The sequence below is a fragment of the Hermetia illucens genome, chromosome 6, assembly GCF_905115235.1.
Source record: "Hermetia illucens chromosome 6, iHerIll2.2.curated.20191125, whole genome shotgun sequence".
Classification (NCBI taxonomy): Eukaryota; Metazoa; Arthropoda; class Insecta; order Diptera; family Stratiomyidae; genus Hermetia; species Hermetia illucens.
In genome coordinates, this window is record NC_051854.1 from 67856292 (window position 1) to 67876601 (window position 20310).

The 20310-nt window shown below is 40.9% G+C and overlaps 1 protein-coding gene across 1 annotated transcript in view; it reads right to left on the minus strand.

Moving 5' to 3' along the window:
• Positions 1-3682: 3682 nt before the first annotated feature.
• Positions 3683-20310, minus strand: part of LOC119659076 — a 305119-nt gene continuing 288491 nt past the window's right edge. The window contains exons 10-21 of the mRNA XM_038066989.1: positions 19029-19219; positions 18596-18946; positions 12342-12436; positions 12059-12281; positions 11900-11991; positions 11512-11767; positions 11154-11379; positions 10827-11043; positions 10628-10767; positions 5589-5710; positions 5175-5528; positions 3683-4953 (exon numbers count right to left, since the gene is read on the minus strand). Coding sequence (XP_037922917.1) covers positions 4794-4953; positions 5175-5528; positions 5589-5710; positions 10628-10767; positions 10827-11043; positions 11154-11379; positions 11512-11767; positions 11900-11991; positions 12059-12281; positions 12342-12436; positions 18596-18946; positions 19029-19219 — 2427 coding nt within the window. The 3' untranslated portion in view covers positions 3683-4793. The remainder of the gene's footprint in view (positions 4954-5174; positions 5529-5588; positions 5711-10627; positions 10768-10826; positions 11044-11153; positions 11380-11511; positions 11768-11899; positions 11992-12058; positions 12282-12341; positions 12437-18595; positions 18947-19028; positions 19220-20310) is intronic.

Here is a 20310-nt window from a genome sequence, read left to right on the forward strand (position 1 = left end):
CGATATCAGACACTCCAGCGGTACTTAATAGACATTCTGATCTCGGATGGAGTAAGATGGTGACATTTAGGGCAGTAGTCCTTTTAGAGATATCCGGTTCATCCTGGTATGACCCCGATCCGCGCGGGCGTTAGTTCAGTGCATCGGCAGAGGCGTTTACACTGCTAACGATGCACTCGGTGGCTCACGTCTCCGTTTTCCCGCCACAGCGGTATGACGTCGGACTACCAACTAAACACCTCCGAAGAATTTTTGGCCCCCTACATGAGGATGGACGATTCCGTAGCCTACACAATGACGAAATCTATGAGCGATACCATGACCGTCCGGTTGTGGATAAAATCCGGCTCAATAGGTTACGGTGGGCGGGTCACTTAATCCGTATGGATGAAGATGATCCCACCCGGAAAGTCTATAAGGGCAATATCTATGGTAGGAAAAGAAGACGAGGCAGACCCTGCCTAAGATGGAGCGATGGCGTGGGCCAGGACGCCAGACAGCTTTTAGGGATATCGAATTGGTGGACCTCGGCGCAAAACCGGGATGTCTGGAGTTCCTTATTAAGGCAGGCCTAGACCGGATACCGGTTGTTGCGCCGTTGATGATGATGATGATGAGTTATCACTCGTTTTGTGTACGTTGTCATTCCTGGTGGACAGCCACCTCCCTTAAGTTTTTTTCCATTCGCTTGTACATGGCTTCAGACGCCTTAGCAAGGAGGGTATCGGAAATTATTTCCGCAATCTCGATTGCGGGCGGTTCAGATACATTGTGGCAGTCGGATTACACCCACGAAGCTCTTCGTCTCTGTGCGTGCACAAGGCGCGTACGATATAGCTCCTTGCCAAGAGTATCAGCTCATATCACTATGCCGTAGAGCTGAGCAGACTGCGTTGCATCCATAAGAGAACTTCGCCTGCTAGACGTAGGACACTCAATGTTTGTCATTAGCCGACTTAAAGGATTGTCTAGTATCAAGGCGGTTTTTAATGCTTTTTTTGGAAAGTAAATTATGAATTATGAAACCTTTTGCGTTACTCATTTTCTTTTTAGTCTATTTTTAGATTTTCTTTCTAGTCAGGATAACTATTCTGGTTTTTTGTCCAGCGCAAGGCTGAAGCTATGGGCGTTCATCTCTCCGCTTACCCGACATTTTGAGTCTGTTTTGCGCCTGTTCAGTAGCGCGTATGATAACAAGTGCCGCAACACCATCTGCATAACCAACCAAGTGTGACTCTTGTGGATGTCGAATCTTAGCAGACTATCGTAAGAAGCGTTTTAGAGATCCGCCCCAGCGATGAATCCCTGTATTATTCCCGAGGTAATCTCGATCCTTTTCTGACCCTATAGTGCTCAGATAGTCACGTGGAATAAATTTTCTAGTCTGCCTACAATGTCTTTCCTTGCTACCATGCTACCCAATTAAAAACCGAACTGTCTTAGAGATAAGTTTCCGACAGCACGTATCGTCTCAGCATTAGAGTCTTCTTCGCCTGTGCTGATCAGCGCAAGCCTCGCCACATTCCAGTGGGAAAGGAAAATGCCCGCTTTGAGGCGAGCGTTGTATGCACCGGAAAATAGGTCTGCCCAATGTTGCAGCACCGGTTTGTCTGCCTCTGTCGGGATACCATCGGGTCCTGGCATTTTCTTGTTTTTCATGTAGAGGACTGCCTCCTAAAAAACTTTTATGGAGAAAAGCAAGCAATCCTCGCCGCTCTCCATGCTGCCGTCATAAACCCCTACTTAATGCCAATATAATACGGTTCATTTGTTCGCCCTCAAGTGAACAGGCTTTCCGCATTCTGATTTTTTGGTTTACCCGTTTATAACCGAGTCCCAACGAAACCTCATTCACCTCATCTACAAGATTCTCTGAGCTTTAACGCGTTGTGGAGTCTCCTTTAGCTGATATGTACTCTGTCACTGTGCCCCGTGCCTACTCCCGATCGTTTAAGCGTTGTGCTAAATGGCGAAGTCCTTGGCACTCCTTCCACCAATATACAGAAAGTTCGCCACATCTCGGTGCCCTCCAGGCATGGAAGACTGCAAACTGTCGTTATTAGATTTACAAGTGAATTTAAGACAGTATCACCTGCAATCATTTCGAGAATCCCGTGCCCTGGAATTGAATCTAAGTGTAATCTCGCCCTACTTCTAGTGATCAAATTATTTCAAATAATTAAAACGTTCCTTCTCTATTCGCTAGTGATATTTATTAGGATAGGGTCCCCTAGAGTATCAAGCTTGCGTCGAAACTCCGACGTCGTCTCATTCAGTGTTAGATAGACGCTGAATTACCGTTGAGCACCGAATCTAGGCGGCAACGTTACCCAATAAGTCGGGGTACCTTGAAGCTGAGTCCCTGTTCCGATACTGTTGACTGATGAGCACTAGATCTGCACAGCGAACTGCGATAGCAACTCATGAGTGGTTGTATATTGATCTTTAGGATACAGGTCATGTGAACCACGTCTAATTCTACTCTGAAGACTAGACACGCTCCGAACCTGCAGTATATACAACGCTATCCCCAGACGCACTACAATCACTGCAGCAAACTTTCCTTTTCGTTGCCACCTGGCACATGCGCTCTAGGCTATAAACCAAAGTCTTTACTCGCAGCATTGACAGCGTCACATAACATCATTTTGTTTGTTGTCTTCGGACCTAATTCGACGAAGGCTCCATCATCCTTCGTTTTCCAACTGTGTCTGCGGACATCCTAAACTAAAATTTTGTTTAAGAATCGAGGAATTCCTAAGTCAGCCACTTCCACTTAATGGCGGACCGGACGTGTTTTTGAATTAATAAAAGGAAGCAAATACCACCGTGTAACCACTTCGGTCACGCTGCTCCCAATGCAGAGGTAAAGCAGCGTCCGATGAGTTGCCTCTGCCCTGGGCGAAACCGCAAGTCATAAATTTTGCAATTTAGGTGCTTGCCCAAGGATGAGGCTTCAATGGACCACAACTGCGAAAGCATGTTGCTTTCCAACCGGTCCGGTCTGCCATTAAGTGGTTGGCGGACTTAGGAATCTCTCGGTTCTTAAACAAAATTTCATATTACTCAGTATCTCACAGTGGACACGTGGTTACTGCAGACAATATCTGCACCGCTTTGACTAAATTATTCGCCAGATGTATGCGGTGGCAACAGAAGTCAGAAGGAGGGGAACAATAAGGAGCAGAAACAGAAGTGCCCAAATACAAGCCCACCCTGCAAAGTAATACCTAAATGGTGGCCCCGCGGCATTGCGACTGGAGAGACTGTGGGTGGTTTTTAGGGAAGGCGATTCACCCTCGTGCCAGCTCAAGCACCGACTTTCAGGCGGCTTAGTTGGAGAAAACGTGTCTTTCTAAGATTTTCACAACTTTGTGTATGAAAAAAAAATTACAAAAGATAATGGTCTATCCGGATGATATTCTATAAACCTCCTGATGAAGTAGCGAATGATGTTGGTCTAAAAATAGGTCCTTAAGTTGCTGTTTCGTTAACGTAGAATAAGGTTGTGAATAGGCAATACGAGATCATTATTCAATAACGGACCTTTGGACGCATTGAACTGGATTTTCAGCAGAAGGTAGTAGTGCCGTTTCTCGTAATCAGGTTTTCAGGATTGGCTTACAATTATCTAAAATAAAATATTCCGTTTCCAGATTGAACGATGCAATAATTAAATCTGTTTTTCGAATTCGTTTCTTTTTTTTTATTTTTGGAAATTTTCCATTTTCATACACTTGAAATTCATTTCTTTCTAATCAATATAGTTATCATTTTGTTTTTGGTGTATACGTTTCTGTATATAAACATTTAAAACACAGATTTACATCAAAAATGTTGCATGCAGCTTTTTTTTGTATATGTAATCTACTCTGGTTCGATGTATATGTAAATCTAGTTATCTGCGGAGAACAAAATTCGGATATTGTAAATATTTTTTTTTCTTTCATTATTTTCAAAATGTGACAATAAAACAGGAAGAGAAATATCTTCATAAAAATTTGAATTTTGGCTGATATTTCGGATTTCTTTTTTGCTGTATATCTAAACGGTTTGTATATGCTTCATCGTTGTTGTATATTTGTGTGAAATATTTGAACATTCATGACAATTTTGATATTCGATACTGGTGTCCTACTAAAACAATTTATTTATAATAAATTGCTGCGAAATTAAAAAGTTTAAAATAAGGAAATGAGGAAAAATCGTCTCTTAGGCCATTGTTTTGTTTATTTTCAGTTTTATTTGTTTTTTTCCTATAGATTTTGTTTTTAATTTAAATAGAATATATACTAAAACTATCATTTAAATATTTCTCTCGCTACAGTAACAATTATTAAAACTTACAATTAAAACTGATTTTTTTTTAAATATTTCTTTCACTATTAACTTTGACTTTCTATATTACACGATTCTATCCAAATAAAACAGAAGTAGCATGAAATTATGTCTTGTCCGAAATATCTGCGTTCTGGTTAACCAGCACCAGTTCCACAGGTGGTTTGCATCTATTTATTTCGGAAAGACATAATTCCATCTATGCATAAAAATAATTTAGCTTGTTAAACATATTTCCATGACTTCACTGTACATAGGATAACAATTGTATCGCTCCTCGCTCACCTGCCCGATACCTACGAGCCGATCACTGATCTTCTCTACCAGATTCCCAATGCGATACTCATGAGATACTCTTCTCTAAGATCATTTTGATATAAGTACGATTCAAAAATGGAACGCTCTACACCTTTATGAAGTGGTGATCAGGATTTCGATGATCGCAACCCACAAACTTACATTTGCCAGAGTAGCAAATGATTTGTACTGTCCTCGCGGCCTGCTACCTCGCTCATAGTGTTCGCTCCTGAGCTTCGGAAATCTTCGTAACCGTCACCACCAGATATGATGAGAACGTTGCTAGTTTCAGGCTTGGATTTCGAATGTGATGAATTTCTGCAAAATAAATACGGACTTAGAATTGAAAATAAATCTGATTTGAATACAAATCGTTCACTCCTTGTCGTCTCGCTAAAAAGCAACAAGTTAGTAAGAAGTAAATGTTAAAAAAAACGTTAATACTGAAACCATCCAAATAACGACAGGTTCGACATAATAATTAAAGGTAAAAAGAAAGAAATGTAGAGTTCCGATTTTAATACGACAATAATACTTACCGTTTATTCTTCCGCTCCGTTGTTCCGTATCCTATTGAACCATTTTCATCACTACTACTACTGCTCGTAGTACTTTCTGTTTCCACGAATGTGAGAAAGCGAACATGCCCTGTGTGTCCATGTGGTATGCCCGTGACTACGGGTGTATTGTTCATGGTGTTACCTTTGCTATAACCCTGCGATGGGATTGTCAAAAGAACTCCAGCACTGGTTCCTATCCAGATCAGATCCTTACAGGCAAGCAAGGATGTAACTCGTAGGCATGCTGCTTTGTGTTGTCTAATAATGTCGTCACAATTACAGAGCATTTTATTTACCGATGGAGCCAGATTTACCTCGAAAATTTGTTCATAACTGCAAATAAGTAATGATTAGTAAAACATAAAAGTTATCCTTGGAAAACATTGTATTCACCTATTGGAATGAAAACACTTTATATGCGCTGAATTCTGTATCGAGATCCAAACGTTATTGGCAGAAACGGCCATGTTTGTGATAGGTTTTGAATCTGAAGATATTTGGATTTGATTTTCAACCTGTAACGAATAAAGAAACGTTGATTAATGATTTTAAATTTGAATTTCTTAAAACAGAGTTTGGAATTAGGGTAGAGTCAATACAATCTTCCCAATCCCGCCATAGACGATGCCAGTTCCGCTTGAAAGAGGAGGCTAAAAATGTCTAAAAGGCCATGTAATACCTAGGCGTCTAAAGGTTTGGGCGGGGTAAACTTCGTTTATTTTTACTATTAGGCCCCGCTGGCACTCTTCGACACCACCTTGAAAAAACATGAATATGGAAACTAAGGGTTCGTACTTTCAAAGTGGTAAGAAGGCAGATTTCGAATATACTCGCGACTTTGGCTGCAAATGTAGGATGCGCCTCAACACGAACGTAGGGTGCGCCTCATCGGGTCAAGGATAAATGAAGTAATTTGCCTAAAAATGTGTACTTCAAAAAAATAGTAGAGTTAATTAGAGTTGAGACCAACGCGGGTTAGGCAAAGTTTTACCGTGAGACCACCATTACTTAGAATTCAATTTTAATATTACGGGTGAATAGACTATAATAGTAAGACAGAGTCCAAGAAAAAAAGAATAGGACGATATTGAATGAACTTCTTGACAATAAAGCGCAGTTCCACAGGTGATTAAAAGTCCTTTGGTGACAGAATTTCAACTAGAAACTCTGAAAATACTTGTCCTATTACCCTAGGTAAATGCGGTGATGGAACCCGCAGTTACAAAAACTCAAGAAATCAGTCAGACGACTTTTAAATCGCACTTGTAAAAGTGATATGATTGAAGATTGGTTAAACTGCAGGAGCTCCCGGCATGAATGTAAGAAACTTGTAAGAAGTTCGAAACGCAACTCTTTCAAAACTTATTATAACGACCTAGAAGGTGGAAACGGAATGACTCGATATAATATATGAGATCAGATGACTGAATTGGACGGGAGAGAATTAGGGGTTTCTGCTAACCGTTTAACAAAAAATTGTTGCAAGAGAAACTTTAACATTGCGAGAGCGGTGGATAGCAGTGCAAAAGCAAGAGCTGCTATATTATCCTTTCATCATCAACAGGGCCATCAGGTATCCGGTTTAGGACTGCTTTAACAGGGAACTCCAGACATCCGGGTTTTGCGCCGAGATGCACCAATGTGCCTTGTGAGTTGCAACTTAAGAGTACACTAAAAGCTTAAAAGCATATTCAAAGCCTTCCCTGTTTGTCGAAAGAGGCGACTTAAAGGGATAGAAATTTGTGGGCTAGCAATTTGCAAATATTAAAACTTTATTGCTACCAACCTGGGGGTCACCATCTGATGGTCGCTTACGTTCGCTTACGTGTTGCGTTCGCTACTACTCGCAGGGTTGGCGAACTGTAACCCGCTAAGTTCAATATCCACCATTTGTACGACCCAGCTGTCGCTCAAAAGTGGGAAAGCTATCTTGCTGATCGAGCAGTAGATCTACTGAGTTACGCGCCTGAGAATATCGATGAGCATTGGGCCGCCATAAAAATGCTATTTTCTCGGGTGTTGCACAAGTCTTCGGTCACGTCCCGAAGGGGCGTCATAAGATCTGACTCTTTGAGGAATCGTGGAAGCGGATCGATGAATGGAAGGGGTTGAAGGCTCTACTGACCGCTGCCAGTAATGGCGGGCATTACGCCGCTCGAAATCCGATACCGAGCGAAATCCCGAGAAGTTCAGCGTAGTGTACGCCGTGAGTGGTAAGACAATTTGTTATTGCGCTGGTCAGGGAAGCGGAAAATGCTGCAGATCGCAATGATTTCAGAACTGGATACCGCATCACGAAAGAGCTTGCATGTGGTCGGAAATCTTTCAATGGTACTGTGAAGGACGCCAACGGTCGACTTTGATTATGAAGAACTAAATAGGTGGAAAGAACCATGATTCTGAACCATATGGCATCCGATCAGGATAAGTGGAGGGGTAACTGCATGCTCCCTACCGTTGCAAAGGTGATAGCTAAAATTATTGGTAATTGTTTTTGTTGTTGAGTTTTTTTTATTATTTTTTATTAATCTATTCACTACTTTTATGATAATTACTATAATTTAAGCGAGGAGTTCAAATTTTAACCTTACGTTTTCGCTCGCCGGGCGTCAAGCTCTGCTGCCCTGTTCCTGCTCGATTCTCTACTGAATTCTGTCATGACACAGAAAAACACTTTTTGCTCTCAGATAAATAAATAAATAAATGGCTACCGCGATTCGCACTTGCGTGCGTCCAACACGCAAATTGCTCACTCCACCACAAAATAATCTTGGAACGCATCAAAGAGCATCTGGAAAGCTTGATCGACAGAGATCAGGCTGATTTCCGCTTCGGGTCCTCCTGCATTGATCACATCAACACCGTACGGATCGTTTTGAAACAGTGCACGGAATTTGGATCTTTGCTGCACCAGCTCTTTATCGGTTTCGAAAAAACTTTCGACAGCGTGAACAACAAGTGTATTTGGAGTGCTCTACGAAGGAGGGGCATTTCAGAGAAACTAATAGTTATAATCAGAGTGACAAATGATGGCGCAAATTGTTATATGCTGCACCGAGATAAAATCTCGAAGGATTTTGAGGTCCAAAGCCGAGTCCGCCAGGTTTGCATCCTGCAACCTATATTATTTCTTCTTGTTATCGGTGAAATTCTTCATGCGGTCTTGTCCGGAGGACGTGGACGATGACATCTTTTCTCAAACACCTCGACTATGCTGATAACATCTGTTTGCTCACCGAGTTATGGACCGATAGAGCCAAATGGCTCTGGATTTGGAAAGAGAGGCAATTTGACTTGAACTGAAGATAAACACCAACAAACTCAAGGTTCTCAGTCTGATGGATAATGGCGCTCTCCCTATCTGCATTAATGGGCAGAGCATCGACAGCGTAGGTCATATTGTATATCTAGGAAGCGTGAAGAAGTTGAAGCGCATTTCACATAACCGCGAACGATGACGCGTAGTTGTGGTTGACACGCTACACCCCGCCAAGAGATGAAGGGCAACCATGTATTCATACGGATTAATTGACCCGCCCACCGCAATCTATTCGGCCGTATTTTGTCCACAACCAGACGGTCATGGTAACGTTCATAGATTTCATCGGTATATAGGCTACAAAATCGTCCATTCTCTTGTGGTAGGCTAAAAATTCTTCGGAGGATTCTTCCCTCAAACATGGTTAAGTAATCGCAATTTTTCTTGCTAAGAACCCAAGCCTGCGGGGAATACATGAGGACTGGCAAGAGCATTGTCTTATACAATAAGAGTTTTGACCCTATCGGTGAGATGTTTCCAGCGGAATAGTTTTTGTGAGCTGAAGTAGATTCTGTTGGCAGCCCAAAACCGTGTACAGATTTCAACGCCATAGCTCTTATCGGTTCCGATTTTTTACCCTTATCAACTGTCTCAAAATTGTAGTCTCCTATCTTTATTGTTCTTATTTCACCAGTGCGATTCAATGTTGGTGCCTCTTTGTTTTTTGGTGTTGATGCTTCCATGATATAGTTCGTCTTGCCTTCATTGATGTCCAACACAAAATCGTGCCGCCTACTCGATCTGGATGAAGGCGGTTTGTACATCTCGAGTTGTTCTTCCAATGATGTCGATATCGTCAGCATAGGTCACAAAGAATAGTGCCTCTCGCATTAATAACAGCATCGCAGATGTCTTTTTCCACGGCCAGGTTGAAAAGGATGTACGATAGGACAACTTCTTGTCCGTTGTTGATGTCGAATGGTCTCGAGAGTGATCCTGCTTTTATTTAGCCTGCTGATCCTGACTAGTGATCACCCTAGTTACTCTTATCAATTTTGTCGGGACACCGTATATAAAAGATTGTGTAAAGCCCCTTGACACATATTTTAGGCTGCTCTGAGGTACATACCAACCATTCGACAAAAACATAGAGTAGTCTTCATACTAAAGCCTTTCAACTTTCTCGCTAAAATGTCTAGAGAAAATAGTAGAGCGACGCTAAGGTTATGCCCGCTAAATGAAAACCTGATCCTCGTTCCTTGGTTCCCAAGATGGAGGACATTTGAAAGGCGAGTACTTGATGAGTGACTTTCGACTATGCGCTCTTCCTTTACTTAAGTGAATCTATAATAAAATAAGTGTAGATCACTATCTGACAATAGAAACAACGAAATGCTGCCCTCATGGAGATATGATATCGCCACTTTGGGGAAGTAGATAGATAACCGATTCCTGATCCTCTCCAGAACTGAAGTGGACAACATGTTCTAGGATTTCAATTATATAATTGATCAAAAATGCACATCAATGGTATAAATTCTAGTGCTATCAAGAAGTTAGAAGAAGAATTTATTAAAATCAGTTCATTGTCAGTCACAGACATTTTTGTCAGAAAAGGTTACACCTATTGACACGAAATTCGATGGAAACGGATCAGGGCGGCGCTCTTTACAAAATCTAGGCCTCACAGTACTTCACAATACCCTATCATATCAATATCTCCTCAAATGAAGTTAATAATATTTTATGAATTTATTCCAAAGCCCCACTAAGGTTCTTCCTAAAATCATAATAATCATACGGAACATAACACTGGACAGTCTGATGGAAATGCGATTGCTATTAACAAATTTGAAGTAGGCTAAGATTGCTTCTTATGCATGAAATTACAGCTCCCTAAGAGATAAAATGAAGCGTCGAACATGCTCATGTACACTGCCCGCTGAAGCATCGTGCACCCAAACATTCTTACACAATAAATCTAGAAAACATTTCCCATTGAAGCGCCGAGTTTCCGGTTATCAATTTGTTTCAATTGTTGTTTCTGCAATTCCGGTGAAATTCATTGCATTAAAAAAGGGGGTTTGGCTACGAGGTACCCATTAAACGAATTGAAATATATTTTCCTTCAGCAAAAACCTCTGAAAAATAATAATATTTTCAATTTTCTTACCTGCAGTGTTTTCGTGTCTAACACCTTTATAATACCCTGTATTGAACACCACAATTTGCCTTGAACATTCAATAAGCGGTTGACAGGACTCGTCACTGAACCAATTGGCAAGCAATGCGGTGACGTCGTATTCCATCCAGCTGCGAAAATATAAATATATATAAATGAAAGAAAACTGTCGTCATAGCTAACTACTCACAACTATCCCTAAGGTATACACAAATATCACCATTCGCTAACGAAACGAAAACTCTATTGTCAAGGTACAAAATGGAATAGACAGCACTAACGTGCTGAATTTTGATTTTATTCTTCTTAATACGAATATTGTCGGTACAATTGTATACGTGGATGCAACCATCCTCTGTTCCCAACCACATGGTTGACTGAAGGCCATCGGTATCGTCGGATGAATCCTGACAATAAAATTGAGTTGGTAAATCCATATGAAAAAGTAGCACATCCAAAAAACCACACTTGCCATCATGTAAAGTAATTAAGGGGGTGAGTTTGGACAATCTCGTACCTGATGGTGATGTGCTGAAACCGCAGGTGATGGACTTGGCGCTGGTTCTTGATTATCAGGCTCCGAATCAGAACTAGAGCTACTCGAGTCCAACTTGATATCACTACCAGTGTCCGTTTTGCTCTTGGTGTGTTTCTTATCGACTGAAGGGCAGGTTGATGAGTTTGAGTTCCTTGAACTGCGCGGAGTTTCACAATTCGACGAACTTATACTGTGTTGGTCATTCCTGGAAAAAATAATTACCAGTTGGTAAAATGAGGACCAAGAAAAGACAACAAAGGCAACTAAAAACTGGTTACAATATATTTGAATTTCTGAAGGTGTAGCAAATGAATCCTCAATGCTGCTGTTTACTTACAAGTCGTTACAAGCTGGAACCGACGCAACACATAATATTCTAGCGTTACACACCCCATTGCAGCTTGTCACAGTTGGTTCGGGGAATAGACTAAGGACACATACTTGACCCACATAACCATCACTATTGCAAACCCACACATCCTTCTGACTGCTCAGGGTCGGTGCTGCACAGGTAAATTGTAAGCCAGCTCTCGTCTTTCGTATGGGTATTGATGTAAGGAACTCGGGAATTGGATGGCGTTCTAGAGAAGCAGCTGTGAATAAATTAAAATTATACCCGCTGTTTTCCTACATAGTTCCAAATGTCTTTCTAATCTCTTCGTTTTTATTTGGACATGCATTTTTCGATTAATTTAAAAATGAAACTATTCCTAAGACAAAAATACCAAGTTTCTGTTTTGCGTCGTTGAAATTCTCCTCCCACTGTGAACGTGTTTCGGGCTTACTAAACGCAACCGTGATATTCTGAATTCCATTTCTAAAAGAGTATCTCATAACATTATCTCAGATATTCAAAAAATACAAAACACTGTTAGTTTACTTACGGCAATTGGAAGGTAAGTTCCAGCATATTCAATTGATTGTCCTGGGACTTCAGATCCTTCAATTGGCTGTCAATATCACGATGTAAATCCTTTAATGTTTCTTCGAGATGTTGATGAGGATACCGCAAACTCGACACTATTTTCGAAATTTGCTGGATTTTGTTGCAGTCGTCCACTAATTGATCTATTTCGCTCATAATTTTCCGCACACTTTCGTCTTTAGCTGAAATGTTTGATATGTTAAAATATAATTTCCAATTATGAGGGATTCACTCATACTTACATTTCACTATTTCCATATTATCAAGTGGTATTTTCATAAGGAACTTATATTTATTTGTATCTAAAGTCGATGCGACACTTCCAGGACAGACGGTCCTAAAAATAGAAGAATAGCTAAGTTAGCTAAGTGCCAAACAAAAGATTTTCTTTCATTTTTAATAGAAAATCCACTTTATTATTATAGGTATCTTATATGTATGTAAGGTATGACCTCTTTAGTAGCTACCAAAATCCATCTCCAAATCTCTTGGCGAACATCAGTTATCTCTGATGTCTGCTGGTCGCATAGTTTCGGGATTTGTGTTTCAGAAGCCACAGTCCATCATAATCATTAAGAGAGAAGAATGATCTACAAATGAGGACGAGTCTTTTAGGACCATAGACTTAATAATCTACATCGATGAGTCAGTCATGGAAGACGGATTGGGGTGAGGAGTCTTGCGGCAAAATTTGTTCATGGGACCATTTTATTGGTAGCGGAACAATGTCTGCAACAATAATGGGGAGTCGCACCATTCGAATTGATTCCGAAAGTCGGGCAGCATAATCAGTAATAAATAGCAACAACATATCAAGCCAATTGGCGTGGAGTTGTCACCAGTTGCTGCTGAGTGTTGGCGGACTGAAGGGAATATTCCTGATGTAGGTGACTGGCTCGCTAATGCTCTGGTTATCCAATGGTAGAACTAGAACCAGCATTTGGCATCCGGCCAGCGAAGGGTGAAATTACAAGGATTCATCCAGACGAATAGGGAAATTTGAATTTTTGTCGGCAGCCAAAAATCTTTGTCCCTTGAGAAGTGGGACATGAGAACCGTAGTAGAGCTTTTAACGGAACACTGCTCCTTAAACTATCACATAGCAAAATTGGTCCTGCACTCCATATGTAGCAGCTCGGCGTCCTCAGGCCAAGATACCTTGCCATTTAAGGGGTAGTACAATGAACAACAGGCTTGAGTACTTGAAGCTGTGATTGAAGATGATTGTTATCAACCACGAGGACTTACCTATTCAACAAACAGAATTTTAAAGATTCAGATCGCTTAGCACTTAATTACAGTTCCAAGCAAACAGCTATCGGCACGCGCTTGCTTGCTTCTTTAGTAGCCAGTTTAAAAGGGGAAATCCACAGCGGATTGCATGCATCTTCTGATACTTCTCCGGCTCAGTTGTAAATGAGGCAAGATGCCGAACTAAAGTGAAATACTTTTAAACGAGAGAACTATATATCCAAATTCGGTTTCTATATAAATTTCGGTGCACGTCGGAGCCTCCTTCTTCGTCCAATCACCTATATGGCTACAAAATATACTTTGAAGAAAAGGAATTGAGGAAACTTCTGGTTAAAAACCTTAAAATTATTCACACGTTGGTGGAGAAGCAATTACCATATTGGTAATACGGTGGGAAATTGGTAATACGAAGGAAAACAGGGTAGGGTCAGCATAAGATTACGGTTACATCGGCATGCAAGTCCTCACATGACGCTGAAAACTGCCTGCTGGCAGATGAAGAGCGTATCGGCCACTTGACTGGTGGTCATGTTCTAAAGACAAGTGACGAATGGATTAACTGAAGAAAAAACTGGCGGATTGGAGGATGTGGGGGGAGCTTGGTTTGGAGTATGCGGACTCGATGACAGCGCAATACCTTTGTGATGAAGCCGGTGACTGCGGACTTTTCATACGGAGGTGAAGGGTGCACTATCGGTTTTCAGCCTGGAAGTCGCTGTCTTCAAAATGCTTGAGTCGAGCGCCAAAACCATCCAGTCATGGACTTCTCATGAAATTAACACAGTGAAAGCTACCAATTATGCCGACTGAAAACGCCGAGAAAAAGTCGTCTCAAGAGCCAACACCAGGCTACATTTATTCTGCAAAAAGCTGCCAAAAATAGTGAGGCCGATAATGCCGTTGAGGGATCCAAAATACAGTTGAAATCATCAAAGCCATAACTATGAGAGCCACGTAGGGCATAGCGATAGGCTATAGGCCATGAAAACATAGGTCGTTGACGCTGAATTTAATGCGTAGACCATTACCAATGCCAGAGTTGGTTATCAAGAATATTCTTCCAAATGCACTATTCAAAGCTGTTTTAACCCCTCCTAGTTGGTCCGTGGATAGCATGTCGTAATTTGCGGAAACCAGTTCTCCTGGAATTTTCAGAATCCATGCTTCGCTAAGGTCAGCGGCACATTTGAGTGCATAAAGGTGAAATTGATCCCGTATGGCAAAATTTTTGGAAGACCTGTTGCTCGGATTTGACTGCTCAAGGTCCGTATTCACAAGATCTCATCATATATTTGCGCCTTCACAATCCTGCGGTGCCAATCGATGATTAGATGGCGTTAAAGGACTAAGATCCCCAAAACGATAGTCTACCTTTCTTACTCCTCATTATTGGAGAGTGTTTGGAGACATTAGAAATGGCGAATCACAAATTACGGTCTGTGGTTAGAACTTTTGAGCTCGAGGTATTGAGGCGATGACCTCATTCCTATCGACACTGCCAAAATGCTGAAGGAGATGAAATTCGGCACCACTTCTTAGGCGGGCAAAGCTAAGGGTAGTACAAATCAATCTGCATCACCTGAAGTGCTCGACCAATCTGTTAGATTGCCTCGGGGGGAAAACATCGAGGTTACCTTTATGTAAAGGCACTGAATTAGAGGACAAATGACAGGAAAAGAGCACCAGGACAAACAGTACAACATATTCTCTCAATGTTGATCGGGAAAAGCTCATAGTCTGCGACCTATGTTCCAGCCATCTGAACTTGGTTAAACTAGACTAAACTGTATGCCTCCTCAGTTTACATGACCGAACTACACTCACAGCGGATATACAATATTTAGTTTTATTTATCACGACAAAGAAAGGAAATCTGTTAATAGGTTATACTGTCGTTGACATTAAGTGTCAGGTCGGAACGATGTGGATCTCCTTTTAACTTTATTATTAACATTACCCTATCGGTGTGTAATAAGGACAGTAAGCCAAATTTCAATTTTCCAAGTTCAAGGAATTGTGGAACTGATTGGACGTTCTTTATATTACTTTTTTAAAGACTATGGAGGATTAAGAACTTTTTCTGATCACATTTGGTTTCTTCATACAACTAAAGGAAGTGCAAAATAGTGGAATGAAGATCTATCTAATCTCAAGAAGATGAAGATGAAAAAGGAGATCTTCAACAACTGTTACAAGCAGAAATACGGGCAACCATATGAGCGCTGTCTTAAGTTGTACAAGAGTAGTACTAGGGACGAAACAGTTCTGACTGGATTACTGTAAAGCTATCTAAAGCATCAACTCCGCGAGGATCAGTAACATTCTGCGTAGAAAACAGAGACAACCATCCTTTTTACAAAATCAAACAATTGGATCCTGGCGGTACCAGTTCGGACGCACTTGTTCACAAACGAGGACGACTAGTGCTTAGAACCCAGTTTGGAGATTATACAATTCCAAACGCTGAACATTGGAACATTGGATCGGTTCTCTCGATGGAAGGAATCAGACAGCTCCTCACCGTATGGACCTCCTGGCCTAGATGAGATAATACCAGATATGCCATAGAAGCAGCAGGATAAGGTTGTTCTCTGGCTGGTAAAGGTCTGCCGAAGTTGTATTGCACTCTCCCATATACCTGTAGTAGTAGTATCGAAGGCGGCTAGAGGGAGCCATGAATCTTCGAAGGACTTTATGACAATAAGTCTTATTTCCTCTTTGTTTTGAAAACCCTAAATATTGTTCTAGATATCTCTTTATGGACGATTATGAAAAGATCACCTATCCTCAGCTCTTAACTTGCCTAAGTCAAAGGCAAACCCACAAAGACTGCCCTTGACGTGAGATTGTACGGACATTATGCCATAAGCAATATACGTTAGCAGCCTTCCTGAACATTCAACAATATTAGCAACAAACCCATCAGAGAGGCACTAACCAGAATAGGCCTGGGTAGCTTTTGGGGATGATATTGAATTATCATAAATTTTCATAATTTCAACCAAAACTGATTTGATGTTATTCATTATTAAAACGCAGATGCCCGAATTATACCTCCCGTCATTAATTGTGCAAATACTGCACTGTTTTACCATGCGAAGTTGAATTGGAGACTAAATATAAAACTGTGGCTTAGACCGGTGCAGTTTTCAAATCTTGCAAAAGTTTTTCGTGAAGAACTCAGAGCTTCATGTGAAAATGGTTTTATAGATGTACCTAGCCGTAGTTTGTCCGATATCTACCTGTCTCTTTTGACCTAGCCTGCGCTGAAAAGAAAGTACAATAGAATCAAACTTAGCAGGATCCAAAAAGTTGCGTGGAGTCCAGAAACTGTTCGAGCCAGTGGCTTTTATATAAGCTACCAGGTATACTTCCCAAATGGACGATAACACAAGTTACAGGAAGTTATACCATATATCGTCAGAGCCGCCTAGTCTATGCAGCGAACATACTTTTAAGTTAACGTATACTTTTCTTATGACCAAAGGAGATGTTTCGGGCCCTGAGATTGCTTACAGTCACCCCACTAAATTTTAAGCTATTTTAGCTCGTTAGGGGACTTAACGAGCATCTGACGTTTAAACGATAATTGCATAGATATAATTCCCAGTTAGTGCTCTCGGTATTATTCCTCAACGCAGCTGGATGATACCGTTGCATGTCAATACAAATACCGAGTGCATAAATCGAGGTTCCAATCAGTCATTTCAGGTCGCGCTGATATCTTCATTAAGCAACAATGAGACCCGTTCAGGTAAATGATTTTCAGCTTACCATTTATTTCTAGGGTGAATTGATGCCGCAACAACTACATGGTATGGCTATAAACATATTTAGATGATGAGTTGAGAACGTGGGCACGCGTAGATATTGACTACGACCACCGTCGAGCGGAGAAACAACTTCACAGACAGAAAATGGAAGCTTGAGAAAACTAACAGGTCTGTGCACTCAAGAAGTACAAAGCAGGCCCAAGTAGGATGAAGCCATACACCCTTTATGCTCATTCTGTGAAACAATGAGGGAAATCTGATTTCAGAACCAATGGGCACATTCGAACGATGGATTATGTATTTTGTGAACTGCTTAACAATCATAATCTCGAAAAGTTGGAGGTTCCGTTAACTGAAGATGACGAACAAATGATACCATCATCAAATACAGAGGAAACGATCCATGGAATTCATCAGCTAAGGAATCATAAGTTGGCTAGGCCAGATAGCTCCACTTCATACAAATCAGCAATAATCAGATTATCTCTGTGTCAGTCGACCGGAAAACTATTGAAAGCGCACCAACTTTTCATAAAATTTAAAGACAACGATAGGATAACCAGGGTAAAATTGTACACGGTCCACAAAACTAACAGCACTAACTAAGCTGACTTTCTGCTGTCAGAGTAGCAGCAGAATCACTTTCGAGACCTTTCGCTACCAACAAGAAGATGCTCTATTATAGCATCCATTCTTTTTAACCTTGGAAAAAGGGTTCCGTGATGTTGATGCTAAAGCTCATGCTGACGATATAATGTTGATATCATTGAAAGAAAATCCCAGGATGTACAGACTGCTTTCATCCTGATCAAGCAGTTGGCAATCGGAGAGAGATCTTCATTTATGACATATATGCTGGCAACAACAGCATCAAATACCACTAGGCAACAGAGCGTATTTCATCTCACCATAGAGTCAAAGCTATTACGGTATAAGATCTTTCAAGTCCTCATAAATTCTTTCGAGACTTGGATTCTTACAAAAAAAAAATTGTGAGCTCTTTGTCGCGTTCGAGATAAGAATCTTTTGAAGAATTTTGACTCCCTACACTAGGATGGACAATTCTGAAGCGATCACGAACGTAAAGCCATGGATAAAATCCGGGGCAATAGGCTATAATGGGCTGGTCACCTTATCTGTATCGGTGAGGATAGTTCAGCCCAGAAGGCTATAGGAGGAGAGAGAGACGTGACAGACTCTGTCAGATGTGTCATGTGACATCGCAATTCGTTAATTAGAGAGTGGCAATTCCCGGCGAACTATAAAGGTTGGAAAAACCGAGCGAATCTTGCATAGGCTCAAAAAATGGTTCTTTTCGACGTGCAATTCTAATGTTTCCAGGAAGACGGGAAAAAGTATTGGCAGCCCATGGGCAATACTTTCAGCAAAATCTTGTTTTACATTTTTTCTTAAATAAAAAATTAATTTTAACGAAAAAATAGAAAAACTCATTGAAGTTCTTTACTTACGTATTTGGTTTTCTTATAGTTCCACTCCTTCGTTTTATACTTGTTATGACTAGTAAATCACTAAACAGGAAAAATCCACGTTCTTTCCTTGCTCCTTGTCCATTCGGCATCGAAACCACATCTAATGCTATAAAATTTCGATCAGGTGCAACTAAATCGTTGATGCCTTCAATAACGCCTTCTAGTTCACGTAGCGCAGCTTCACGTTGGCCATTTTCTTGACCTTCTTTCTTTTTAGCATTTATATGCAAAAGTATGTCATGAGCTAATTTTAAAGCGTCCTGTAGTGGCTTCTGATCAGGATGATCGATATCGGTATGTTTTATCAGTCTTCGGAATAATAGTTCGTAGCTGAAATATTTGTCAGTAGACATTAATGAAGTGGTACAATAAGAATGTGTGTTGATAAATTTATAAAATGTTTAGTCATTACTTTGGAAACTTCTGAACTGGCTTAATGAGCAAATTGTCCAATGTGAGCTTGCCCTTGTGTTCACGCGATGTGTTCTGTAGAAACCGTGAAAACGCTGGCCTCGCCTGGCAGGTCATTCGAATTGCGTCCTTAGCTCGATTGCAATTATTCACGAACAGAGTGTACGTTTCTAGGACGTCTGGTTTAGAGAACTGCGGAAAAAGGTAATTTATAGTAAAAATAATCAAACTAATAGCGAAGAGGGAAGAAATATATATTATTGACGTCCCTAGATTTTCTGGGACTTACTTGTAGCAGTTTGCTTGATCATTATTCTAACCCCTTTGACATTAGTAGAATATTTAGGTATGGTAATCTTAAAATGCCAGCACAACTAACACTTGAAACAAAAGCAGAAATAAGGCATAATCGCCAGCATGTAAATGCGAGTCCATAGAAGTAACAACCGACACACGCCTGTTTATCGATATGTCACCCAGTTCGGTAAGGTATTCTTTAATCTCCTCATTGTTCTTAACTACAAATCATACGTCGTAGCCGGTTGTTTCTGAGAATTGCAACGGCGTTGATCCCACAAACCCCCAAAATTACCGAAACAGTGGACGATCCGTTTTGACAGGTAGACTTACGACCGATAAAGGGAAACACCAACAAAACCCAACTTATTCAATTCATCTCTGCCTCTCTAAGAGCTCTACCTCTATTAAAGTGGAAAGAACACCAGTTGGGAGTACTGTCGGTACATACCTTAGTGAGATCCCGAGACGCATAGGTGTAATTAAGTTCTTCCTTAATGAAAAGCCGCAATCCTACGATATGGGGTGAGGGAGAGGGAGACGAGGTGAATACAGGCTGGTAGGTATCGTCAGATATTGTGTTTTCCAGTTTTCTTGGGCGTTAAACCAATATCTAGGACCCTTCCTGTTGGAAAAAATTGAATTGACTTTGGTATTTTTCCTGACTAGTCCCTGAATGGTGTCAAATCAATTCGTTTTGCTTTCTAATCCTCGGAACATATATGATTGAGAGAGAGTACATCAAAGGTATAAATAGGATCTATGGAAGATTGAGCTTCAGGTCTTGTGTTAGCGACGGTATAAAGTGAAACAGCATCGAATCAGTTGGATCTTGAAACGTGGTATCAGCTGGCACTCTTCCCATTATCGGAAAATTTATCCCGTGACCTGCGTGACTTCTTCTTCCTGTATGTGGAACCACTAATCACTATTTTCGTAAAATACGAAGCTAAGTTACATATATATTGGGGCTGCCCTGCCTATCA